At 40.1% G+C, this 13,315-nt stretch overlaps 1 protein-coding gene across 8 annotated transcripts in view; it reads right to left on the bottom strand.

Moving 5' to 3' along the window:
• The window catches only part of GRIA4 (glutamate ionotropic receptor AMPA type subunit 4), a 276,316-nt gene that overhangs the window by 81,821 nt on the left and 181,180 nt on the right, over positions 1-13,315 (bottom strand). For all 8 annotated transcript variants that reach the window (XM_073338510.1, XM_073338501.1, XM_073338538.1 and 5 more), the window contains 4 exons: positions 5,854-5,907; positions 3,635-3,793; positions 1,988-2,155; positions 183-287 (listed from right to left, as the gene is read on the bottom strand). In XM_073338510.1, the coding sequence (XP_073194611.1) occupies positions 183-287; positions 1,988-2,155; positions 3,635-3,793; positions 5,854-5,907 (486 nt within the window). The remainder of the gene's footprint in view (positions 1-182; positions 288-1,987; positions 2,156-3,634; positions 3,794-5,853; positions 5,908-13,315) is intronic.

Genomic DNA, 13,315 nt, shown 5'->3' with positions numbered 1-13,315 from the left:
AGGCCAGATTCATCCATGGTGCTAGTGGCTACACCTTCGTTGACATCAGTGGTGTTGCACCCCATGGAAAAATGTGACCCAAGAGCTTTTTAGTCCCACACCTCAAATCCTTATTTTGATATCTTTATTTATTTAATATTTCAATAGACAGACAGACCCTTTCAGATCTGACCAGCACGTACCTTACGAGGGCCTGTGTTCTTCAGCTCAAATACATCCATTGTATAGTTGACTCTGCGACCATAGTGGTCAAACTGAACATTTCCGGTCAGCCCTTGTATTCGAACCTAAAAATGAAAACAGAAATTGCAGCCTCATGTGCTTTTTGCACCCAATTGCCACACAGTAGTTGGGCATTATTAAGTGAATCACGGAACACATTCGTCTTGTGCTTTTGGACCACGTATTTTCACTGCAGTATACTGTAAATATAATACTTTGGACCAAAACAAACAAACAAACTAAAAAGGATATTTTGCTTGATGCTTTGGGTCTTTTCCAGCTCAAATCTTGATACTAAGGCATGTGTGTACTGACGTACAGTACTCGCAAGGGTGAAATTCACCCTCCTGCAGAGGGCCTAAGTAAAGCCCTCTGTACTACAGAAGCCTGGTGTATCTGTGTGAGGGGAGAGTGGCCTGGGGCAGAGATGTCTCAACACTCTTAGTCCAGAGGGCTATAGGGGAGAAGCTGCGGGATCCATAATTCCTTTTTTCCCATGGCCCTAGATACCACATGCAAGTGAGATTCTGGAATTTTGGGTGCAATTTCAGCCCACAGGCTGATGCAGCAGATGCAGTGGGGACATGGGTTGAACTGCAGCCTAGGCTCTGCCCCTGGGTGTGGTCTCTATGGCACTGCACTGATAGGCACGCAGCTTCTGGTCCTTATCCTGATGAAGTCAGTGGATGTGTTGCCATTGGCTTCCACGGTAACAGGATCAAGCCGATATAGACGTATTACTCAGACTTTATGATCCTGATGTCAGCTTCACCATAGAAACTTGACGTCATGCCTTTAGAGAATATTATAGATCTGGACACTTTCTTCACAGAATATTTGAAGTACATTAAATGTTTATTATCTTTTCATAAGAGTCAGGATGTGTATTTTAAATCAGATACTTCTCTCTTTGTCCATTTCAGCCTTATCCGACCCTTCTTCAAGACTGAAACCCTTGATGGTAGGCAGAAAGCTGCCAATTCTGTCAGAAGTCACTTCTTCTCAGTGTCTGCTCCTGAGTTGAGTTGCTCATTTGCAATTGGAATGATTTATATTCTACTGTAGGATTTTTTTAAAAAAAGCTCCATTCTTGAAGAGAAAGGCTAAATCATCTTGACAGGGATCTGGAACTTTCTAGGCATTCATATTCATCAGAAATTCAAACTTCTGACATCAATGAACAATGGCTGTGGGATATATTCTTTTTAAAGAAACAAAAACTTTAAATAATTTTACCTGTGTGATTTGCATTGGGAGTAGTTTACAAGCATTTGGGATGATGCAAACAAATTTGATATGCAGTGTGGTTAATAAAATAACTCTCTGACAGTAATTTAATTACACATCCTTCTATTTGTATTACCTGGAATTAACTTTTTCTTTAAACAAATATTACTTTTCATGCCTAGGCTACAGTGCACAAAGCAGCTGGCAAACTAAGCATTTCAATAGAGAAAATTCCCTCTCTTACAATATAACAGAGTAGTTTTCAATATACCAGGTAAAGTACTTGCTCTGTAGTCAGGCCACAGCTCTTGTGCTTCATTGATAATATAAGGCTCTCTACCCTTTCTCTCAACCAGTAAACTAAAACAGCAGCAGTGACGACAATCAAACTAATTACTAGGTGCTTTCAGATGGTGATTGAAAATAAAACGTCCCTACATGCCCATCACACCTTGCTGAGTGTTATACCTTCCATATCACAGAACTAGCAAATTGATCTACTATTCACCAAGGTCACTAGAATTAAGCATAACTTTACCTGTTTGAGTGTTCTCTCCATATCAATCCCCTGGCCCCATGGTGCAGCAGGATTAGCAAGACAATCACCGGCATTCCCTCTCCGTGAAATATCAATTTTCTGCCTTCTAAGGTTACGGAATGTTTCAGCCATCACAAGTACCCCATCATAGGTCAGAGCAGATGTGTACTAAACAGAGAGACAAATGCATCATTTCAGTGTGGCAAGTCTGTAGAAAATCAGCTCAGACTTAGATATATTTCTATTTTAGCCTGCTATGCACCCTGAGAGAAAACTCCCATCAAAGTCAACAGAAGTTTCATCTAAGCAAGGAATGCATGCTCTCAGAGTTGAGATCATACTACAGTAGTTCAGCTTTAAAACTATATTTCAGAAGGTCAGCAAATAGCTCTCTGAGGAACCATAGCAGGAGACAAACTAAAACAACAATCTCCCTTTCTCAAACTTTTTGTCATTTATTTTATCCATCTGGGACTAATACCTGCCAAGCCATCTTCACTGAAGGTGAGAGAAGAACTGGTAGTTCACTGAGCAGGCTTAGGATCATGAATAAATGCATTGGAAAGAGTGGGAGAACCTGGTTACTTAAATTGCAGAGTAATCAGGATTAGCATTTTTCATTCCATTTGCAAAATTTCTGCTTAGTTGCTCTCATGAAATAGGCTATAGTGAAATAAAGGAGACTAGAGAAGTCAGAGTGGAAAGTATCAGTTTTAGGCAAAAAACATGTAAGATAGCGTATGCTGTTAATTTGAAAACACAGGTGAAAAATACATAGATGCTCAAAGGCAGGGTAATCTAGCGGATAAGGCACTGGGCTGAGATTCAGGAGAGTGATCTGCTTTGTGACTTTGGGTAAATTAATTCACATCTTTGTTTCCTCTCCCACATTTTATCTTGTCTGTTTAGGTTGTAAACTCTTTGGTACAGGGATTATCTCTTATTGTGTTTTGTACAGTGCCTAGCACAATGGAGTCCCAATCCCTATCAAGCCTCTAGACACTACCATAATACAATTTATTACTATTAATAATAAATGAACTCTGAGGCACTTATCTTTACAGCCGAGTTGCGGTTTGCCTGTCAAGAAAATGTCAGGTCTGTAGAAGAGGCCAGATTTTGATAGGTGTATTGGACTGGACAGATAAGAACCAGAAAGGCATGCAGTTGCACTGTAAAATCATGCCTACTTGTAAGCATTACACCAGGATTAACATAGGGTATAATTTCCAGATAGTCAACAACATAGGGATTATATATTAATTATTATTATATCTCAGATTCACAAGACAGCTTGCTGTCTGGAAATTTATGAATTCAATGTACATATAATATGGTAAGGCTAACATCAAAGATTGGTTGGAGTTAGGATATCAGTTTTAAATAAAATTTTGATTTCTAATTTTGTCATTAAGGGGGTTAACTGGGGAACAAGTGACAGAAGATGTAAAATTTGTAGCAGTTCATATTTCTGTCAGATAATTGCAATGCTGAGTTTAATTAGTCATCAGTATTTGTGAGGTCACATATCTTGTGCTGTAGCTCAATATTATGAAATAAAGCTATTTATTCATGAACTCAGCTATGTGAATCATAAGTTAAAATGTTTGAATAAAATCCTTGGTAGTATGTAAAATTAACAAGTACCTTTGGAGGGCTGTCAGATCCTGGGTATTCTCTCTGATCCAGCTTCTTCCAGCGCTGCATGAGTTTAGTTACCATAGGAGTACTGAAATCTACTAACTGAAATCCTGTTACATTGGCTCCTCCATGCATAAACCTCTCCAAAGAAATATCTTTGAATCCCTAGAAAATCAATTTAACATTTTGTTTGCCCTAGGACATTGTTCTGGGCCAGACATGTTTTAGGTTAGCAAGTGAGCATAAATGAACAGACAGAGAGAAAATAGGTAAATAGATTTCTAAGACAAGTAAAGGCTTAAAACCTGGGAAGAAACTTCAGCCTTAGGGCATAATGTTATTTTGAATGATAAAAAAAAAAGGTGAATTTAAATTACCAGGTTACTGTTTGAATGCAATAGGTATGTATCAACAGTTGGAAAAGGCATTATTGGGAATGATGGACAAATGGTTGAGGAAACAAATTCAGATCCTCTTGTTTGCAAAGCAATTTCAGAATATTAAGGGCCTGATCCAGTCTCTATTAAAGACAAAGGAAAGACTCCAAACTACTTCAACGGGTATTGGATTGAGGCCTAATCAATTATGCCCATGGTTCAAGGTGATATTGCAGAGTGAAGGAGACGCTATTTTGTAAGTATAAGCTGTCTGAGATCAATTGTTCAAGCTGAAGATGGATGAGTTATCCAACATGTATAATGGTGTGATGGGGATATCAGAACTTATACGTAGAGTTTGTAGGTTTGCCTGCCAGTGTAAAACCAATGTAAGTGACATCAGAACCAAGCCTACTATGAAGTTTTAACTGTACCCATTAGAAAACCATTTTCTCTATTGTATTTGAGGTTTATATTAAACCTCAATGTCAACATAGAAAGAAAAATTAAATTATAGGCACATCCATAATTATGTGTTTCTACGGTTAATTTGTTCAGTGAGTGTAAATCCAAGCCCTTTAGTAAAAGGTGCTTTTAGAGATATAATTCCACTTTAGGAACGCATAAATATCAAACTAGCTAACTGACCAAAACAAAATACCACCCCTGCAAGTCTTCTTTCCCAACCAAACTATCACTGAAACATCTCACATTTTGTTAAACTTCCACTGATTTGGCAAATTTAATTTATCCCCAGTAGTGTTATTACATTGCACTTAAAAAGCAAGATTTAGAAAACGTTTTCTGAGGTCCTGACCCAATGCCAACTCAAGTCAGTAGACAGACCCTCTTTAAAGGCATTGGATCAAGCTCTTAAAGAGAATTTTAGTGCATGTGAAAGGTGTCAGATCATCAACTCATTTTACACAGGCTACTGAACAGCCGTCAGATACCTGCAGCTTCCAGTCACTTTCACAGGTAACCCAGAGGGGAATAAGCTTCAGTTCATATCCCATTATCAATCCACTGATCAATTCAATTCTCCTCCAACCACCTTACATAGGAAAAATAATTTGAAGAATTATATATGTTTGGGGTGCCAAAAATCTAATTAGCAAGATCCTGGAGAGGACTGACTTATCTTGTTTTGGAAGCTGAAGGTCTGAAAAAAACTTGAAAAAAAATTAATTGAAGCTGTAAGTACAGTGCAGCACAACAGAATCTTTTGTCAGCTCAAATTCTTTAAGTGTGAGTAAAGAGTAAGAAAACAAGCAAACAAAAATGTATTTCAGAACCAGAATCTATATTCTCTGCATGAGGATGTTTAGTTTAAGCACAGAGATTGCTTTAATAACTAAATATTTAATTTACTCTTTTCCTTTCCTCTTTGAACACGTTTTACGCAAATGTATAATGTAGATTTAGAGGGAAAATACTGAATCAGTAATACTACTGGAAGTAGCTTATCTTACAGCAAAACATATGCCACCCTGAAGGATGTGGAGAAGTTATGCTGAACCTTGTTATTCTAGTAATACACAAAAATGAGTAAAAAATGATAGTGTAGTATTATATATGGATCAAACTCTGTGCTAAATTATACCCAGGCAGCCCCTTAATCCTGTATTGATTTTAATGGAATGTACCTTGGGGCAAAATTGGGCTGTTATTCAAATGGCAGCAGTCAAAACAAAGAATGCACATTCTTCAGTACATTGCACAGAACCTATTATGGTAAATTGTATATTGGTTACAAACAGCAAACTTTGTGTGTAGCGTTATAGCTCCACAGCACAGTTGAGTGTTTTACTTGTAAACCATTGACATAATTATACAAAAGGATCTTACCAGGTTTGCAACGATGTAATGGTAGCCTTTAACGTGCTTTCCAACGCTCACAATCTGTGGGGAGTGGGGAGAAAGAAAGAGCAAACTGTATCTGATTGTACTGCTTTAACTGAGCATTAATCATCATATGATTATGAGAAATGTAATTTTAGCACCATAATGTTGAGATCCCCCCGCCCCCCAATCAAAGTGATTGAGGTAGCTATAATTTTCCTAATGTCTAATCATTAGAACCTGCTAAAATGCAAATAACTAAAATAATTAATGGGCAATTCTGCAATCTGAATGCATTCCATATGATTGAACATGTTGCTGCAGTATATTATTCTAGCAAGTGTAGTAATTGCCCGCAGTATACATATCCAGACACCGGAGGTCATATGATACCATGAAAGACCAAAGGCTGGTTTTTTATTTTTATTTTCCATACTTGGGGAACATGGTACATTTTTGGCGCTTGGGACAGAAGTTCTCTGTTTTTACAGGGTCAAGTACTTTATTCAGTCCTGACCCAAGAACGTGAAGATAATGGCAGCTTGCATGAATGAAAACTAAATAAGAATTGAGTGCTAGGTTGTGTGGCTCACGCTCAGCTCTGAGCTCTTTCTGCCCATTTTAGAGATCAGCTGCAATTGCAACAGGTCCTTTCGCCAGTGGCAGGGGACTCCTTGCTTGTTCCACCCACCCGCCTGTACACACACATAATGGCTAAGCCCAAACTAGCCTGGAGTATTTGGCCCACAGAGAGAAATGATACAGAACCAAGTGAAGCAGTGCAAATTATCCCCCAGCTGCCAACTGTCACAGCCTTGACTTGGAAGGCCCAGCATTGCGGGTGAGAAAATAGTTCTCTACCCAAATCAAACCTTGGCCAATACACACAATAATTAGTGATAACTCCAATGGCATTTGCTATGTGGATCCCGGATTATTTACTAGAACAGCTAAGAGTGAATATATTTGGCTGCAGAGCATGACGGGTACTAATGGCTTAATTTTAAAGTGAAAGCTGCTTTTACTAAAGGTTTACTGTAGCAACACCTGCATCATGAATTTTTTTTATTCAGCGGCAATAGAGTCCTCTTAACTCTTATTTAGGGCTTTCACAACTCCATTATAAAAATGATGCTTTGGGGTCCAACATATTAATTATTTCTTCTCATTTACTCATTTCCCCAACTCCCCAAAGCATTTTAACTGCAATCCAAACACACAGAAAACATACACAGGCTGAGATTTTTCAGGTGGGGGAGGTGTGAATTTAATAATTAATAGGAGACGTGTAGCTCAATCCTCTGTACTGCTTTGAGCCACCTCAGCTACAGTCCCTGCCCTGAAGAGTTTACAGGTTTAGCATTCATACAGCACAGGCCATGGTCAAAGCATAGAACAAACATGCACTAATCCTTCCAGCCTCCCATGCAGTAGATAATTATTAATATGCCCATTTTACAGATGAGGGATAAATGCCTGAGAGACTAAACAATTTGCCAAAGCACACAGAGCAATTCAGTTTCTAAATCCAGATTAGGGTTTGGGACTGACTGATTCCTAATCCCGTTGTTACTCTGACAGACCAACCCCCTTCTCATGGTGCAGCAAAATAGAGGAATTTGGCATCTGTGGTCCAGAGAGTTTAAAAACATTAAGTATTTTTAAGTTACATGGCATACAAGAAAACTATGTTCCTTCCCTCCGCTAACTGCCAAAACACTACTGGCTTCTAATGCTCCTTTTGTTCCAATTATTAAAATCAGATTAGTTTTTTAAAACAACATGTGTCAGGGTTGACTGTTCATGATGTAAACTGAGCACTCATCCGCAGTCCAATAAGGCTCCCTTTAAAGTCAGTGGTTAAACGCGCCTTCATTTCAGTTAAACAAATCAAGTCCCTATAAACAGCCTACTGGACATATGCAGAAGCTTGTCGTCATAGCATTTTCCAGTGTGCATACGAGTTCACCAAATTCACTGCTGGAATAAGTAACTTGCAACTCCATTGGCTTCAAAGCAGCTGCAGTCCCGTACACCAGTGATCTGTCATTATATCTGTACTCCCATCAGTAATGCTCATAATAAGACAGGTATACGTATACCTCCAAAGAGCAAAGAAATTGATATAGGTTGTAAAATCCTGTGTTAAATAATTTGTGAAGCATCCTTTAAGTGAAATATCCACTTTTTGAGAAAGAGACTAACTTGACATAGAAGGTAAATGACATGTTAAAAACTATGGGCCAGATTCTCAACTGGAGTAAAATGTCATAGCTCCATTGAGATCAGTGCCGTGATGACAATTTACCTGAGCTGAGAATCTGGCCCTGTATAATTTTGACAGCACAGACGTCACTGGCCATTACAGTGCAGCAGTCAAATCAAGGAAGCTCATCATAAACCCATTTATGATCATAAGTTTCAGAAGCATTTCTAAAATTGTTAAAATAATAGAAATGATCAAATCCTGCAAAAATATTATGGCAAATATTGGAGTAAAATTTCTAACTGAATTTGATTCAGTTATGTTCGTGCCTTTCCGGTATTTGCTCTCTGCAGACATTCTAGCAAGCAAATGTGCTGTCAGAACTGTTTATGGACACAGCAAATGTTAAGTGAATATTGGAAAATATACGTGGAATGCAAATTTTGAACTTCTTAGAACTCAGATACTAAGAGTTACGCTCATCCAACTGGGGAAGAGAGACAATGCTATGTAACCTATGTGTTCAGTCAAAGCTAATCAACATGGTTCTCATTTTGAATCTCAAATGTTTATGATGAGCTGCTCATGCAAACTCTATAGAATTATTTTCCATTTGGAAGCAGACTGTTTGTTTAATGGAATACTTCACTATGAGCAGATGAACCAGTACTCCAAAATCTACACTGACTACCTACTGGCTTCTAGGTGGAGTTTCAAGGGCTGGTTCTGACTATGAAGCCCTGCATGACATAGGACCTTATTATCTGCGGGACCACCTTTTCCCTTGTACTATATTGCTGCAGCAGCTAAGATCAATGGAGGCACTCAAGCTGGAGCCCTTCCTATATAAGAAAAGGAGCTGAGGACAGCACATTTTCTGCAAGGGCCCCCCAACTTTGAAATTAAATTCTCACTCAGTTATTATTTTACATTATTTGTATTATAGCAGGGGCTAGAAGCCACAACTGAGATCAGGGCCCCACTGTATGTACATGAAATAAGAGACAGTTTTTGTCCCGAAGAGCTTACATTATAAATAAAGCATGGGAGAAAGAATATTATCCTCATTTTACAGATGGGGAACTGAGGCACAGAGAGACTAGGTGGCTTGACTTAAGTCACACAGTAAGACTGTAGCAGAGCAAGGAATTGAACTGAGTCCCAGGCCAGAAGCCTTAGCCTCAAGACCATCCTTCTTCTCTTCATCTGAAATGGTGTAAATCTATTGACATTTGAGGGATACTAGTCTCTGTTGGAGTGGGCATTTAGAAAAGGCTGAAGCAGCTTAGAGAGAGCTTAGGGAGAAAAGTGATAGGTGGGTTACATTGGTCTGGAGTGGGGAGGACAGCAGGCCCAAACATGCCACTGTTTTGCTTTTGTCATGATATTAATTTTGCATTTTTAAAATTAATAACAAGGGTATCCTAGAATTGGAGTTCTGTCATGCTGTTGTATTTAAATCCAAACAAATTCATAAATAAATAAAATAAACAATTCTGAATAATGAAAAAATTAAAAAAGCGTAAGCAGCTCCCAAACAACTCATGAGCAGAAAATGAGGCAAAATTCATTCAGCACATCATTCACTGTGAATGCTTGGTTTTACTAAATACTACAGCAGAGTCAAATGAATTAGAAATACAAAAAAGCCCAATTAGATCATCAAGTCCATGCCCAAGTAGCAATGCAGGATTTTTCCCAATTCTTAGAGAGAGAGAGGGATAGAGAGAGAATGTATATTTACATGAAAACATCTTTATGTAGCCTTAAAAACTGTAATGGTCTATTGTAAAAACTCTATAATTTCTATTACAGTTTATTCTGCCTTCTTTCCTCATTTATATGAATGCACTAAAGAGAAAGATTAAACCACATTGAACTGAATTCATTATTATCTCAGAATCCTGACTCAATCCTGCAAAAGGACAGAAATTTAGAGATAATGCATAAAACATTATCAATAACCTACTACAATGCATGTAGGTATCTTAGGCATGAGAACCTAAAAAGAACAGAATACTGGATGGGTCTTTAACTGATGATCGTTTAACATATGCAATTTAAGAATAGATAACCTGATTTTGATCTCCTATGTACCAGTGTAAATCAAGAGTAACTTCATGTAAGCCAATGGAGTGAGAGTGACATAAGAGTGATGTAAGTGAGGGAAGCATCAGACCTAGCTTTTCAGTCTTAACTCTGCACTGCCTGGTTTTTACACAGTGTGTTTAACATGACTCTTTAATATTAGCTGAACAACAGTTCTGGGAGTCTTGCTTGGAAATAGGGTTGCCAACACTGTATTTAAAAAATACAGGACAGAGCTCAGATGTACCCAATCTTGACTTGAACCTCTGGGGGTAAGTCCCTTCTCCCCCCAACCCCATGCTTCCTAGGGTTTCTCTATCTCCAGCTCTGGATGCTGCAGAGAACCCAGGGCCTCAGCTGCTGGGCCAGCAGCCTCTGTGACCCTTTTTCAGGTTCTGCATGGGCACCAGGAGCTAGTTGGAGGCTGCAGTTGCTGGTCTTTCCCTGCTGCAGTGCTGCACCCCCTGCTGGGGACATTGGCAGAGATGCTGTGAGCACGGAGGCTACACCCCTGCCAGACAGAGCCCCTTCCTGACCCCGGCATTTCAGTACAGCTCCAGGGCACACAGCGCCGTCCATTCATCCCGCCAAACAGAGCCTGTGCAGGGAAAGCAGACTAGGCTGCGCTCAAGGGGCTGGACTTAGTAGGGGGTCCTGTCCAGCAAGGGGCCAGTACTCGCAGGGGTGCATCTTTCCACTCCCCTCCTAACCCTGGCCCTTGAGCATGACCCCATCTGCTTTTCCTGTGCACCTATGAGTACTGCCCCCCTGCTGTTGAAATATGGGATAAAAAGCATCCCATACTGATTTTGTATGGGACAGGCAATTTTCTATTTAAATAAGGGACGTCCTATGTAATACAGGACTGTTGGCAACCCTACTTGGAAATTCAGAAACTGATTTAATCAAAAGAAGATAGAGCCATGTCAGCGTTAACAGCTTTGGGCTCTGATTCTCCTCTCACTTGCACTAGTGGAAATTCCACTGACTTCAGTTCAGCCAGTTCTGATTTCCATAAGCAATCAGGCCCTCTGAGTCAGCCTTCCCTCTTTAATACCACAAAATGAATGAATATAACACATCTCATTTAAAAATAATGCCTCGCTATTGAAACGTCCTGCTCATTGTGGTTTCCAGAAGACTGGGAGTCAGTGTTGCTGGAATGAAAAGGCCTTATTTTAAGTTAAACACCTGCTAAAAGCTAAAGTTGTGCATAACAAATGGGAATTTTACAGCAGCTTTCCCCTTCAGGATAGCGTGACAATCCACTCTCCTAAGAAAAAGAAGCCACACAATAAAGTGAGGCCTGGGTAATACATTGTAAAAAGTGCGGAAGCTTGTAAAAGATAAAAGATTGAGACTTGAATAGAAGTATTGTGGCAGAAGGGGTAACGATATAAACAGAATAAGAGATGAGAATTTATACAGTGTCTGAAGCTGGGATAAATCTTTTACAAAGCCACTGAGAAACCATAAAAAAAGCCACTGAGAAACTAGCTTAACTTCCACAGCAAGTCCTTAAGAAAGTTGATGGGGATGCTCTTGTTTGGGGGAGCGGCTGGAGATTTAGAGGACAGATGCCCTAACATCATTGACGAGGAAGTTAAAGGAAGCAACACACAGATAAGCAGTGGGCTGCTAGCGAGTAAGTGGGTTTCCTTCTCTACTGCAAAGCAGTGGCACAGCCCAAGCATCACCCACCCACCCACCGTACGTGGTAACTGAAAGCACCTGACTAAGCACAGAAGACAGGAACTTCAAATGCCAAGCCCACCTCTGCTATACATAGAGTAGACAGAGTTATGCAGAGAAAACATCTGGCTGTGCTGGAATAAAAAACCCTCAGAATTGCCTCAGAAGGCATGAGTAAGAAAGAACCTTGGCAGGTTACCACTTTCTGCTGCTTTTGCTACTCAAACTCATTTCTGTTCCAAGCCCATCGGTGGGAAATGTGTATTTGTAAATAAAGGTAGATTAGGTTAATTTATGAATCCTTTGTCTGTCTGCTGAGCTGCTCACTCATTCTCTTTCCTTCAAGAAACAACACTCTGTTAGGGTCCAAAACTCATTAGCTATGCAGTGCTGTGACAATGTGCTTCCATGTTGCTGCACCATTACAACACATCTAGACAGGGATGAAATATTCCATGTGAAAAAACTTAATGAGAAATTTCAATCATTTTGCAGAAAATGAGAAAGCCCAGAGGGCCCTTTCCCAATTCATTGATGATCACAGGCAGTGGCGGGGGAAGGAGGAAGGTCCCTTCCCCCGAGGGCATAGTGATGGGCTTTCAAAGGGGTTGCCACACTGGCTGGTCTCAGTTTCACCCTGTTACAATCCACGTGTCTGCGCTGCTGGGGAAGAAGGAAGGAGGAAGAAGAAGAAGGAGAGAGAGAGGAGAGGGGAAGACCTGTTGAAGAATCCCCCAAATCCACAGCCTTCTTTGGGACCTAAGCTCAGCCAGCTGCTATTGTATGTAGCAGAGGCAGCTGACAGGAGTGGGGCAGTCACCAGAGCAATGCAGGGAGAACTGTTCAGGTGCCAAGAACTTTGACCAATGAGCTGCTTTGCAGTCCTATTTGGGCAGAGTCAATCGGAAAGCCTATTTTCCAGGCTAGTGGATAGGCTGTGCATGAAAATATGAGAAGGGGAGACACTAGATTAGCCTGTGCCAAGGGACACGGGGATCCTCTTCATGCAACAGACTTCAGTGTAGAGTTATGGGGCTATGTCTACCCTGGCAATGGAATGACAAAACTTTTGTCTTTCAGAGGTGTTAACTTCCCCGCCCCGAAAGACAAAAGTTTTGCCATGATAGGCGCCAGTGTGAACAGTGCGTTGTCAGCAGGAGCGCTCTCCTGCTGACAACGCAAATGCTGCTCATTGGGGGTGGAAGTTTTTTGTCGGCAGGAGAGCCGACAAACAGTGGCTACACTGCATGACTTTTAGTGACACAGCTGTTGCAACACAGCCATGTCGCTAAAAGCTGTGTAGTATAGACATAGCCTCAGTAAATCATGAGAATGAGTTAAGCGTAATTTGGCCAAAAGCCAAGTTCTCTGTGAAAGTTAGCAGAACATCCAACAAAAACATAAACCAGTAAACCAGATAGATACATATTTTAATTAATGAACCATTAAATTTACAACTTTATCATGTTATCAACGTAACCT

Source organism: Lepidochelys kempii, chromosome 1 (genome assembly GCF_965140265.1).
Source record: "Lepidochelys kempii isolate rLepKem1 chromosome 1, rLepKem1.hap2, whole genome shotgun sequence".
NCBI lineage: Eukaryota > Metazoa > Chordata > Testudines > Cheloniidae > Lepidochelys > Lepidochelys kempii.
This window is presented reverse-complemented; position numbering and strand designations above follow the sequence as displayed.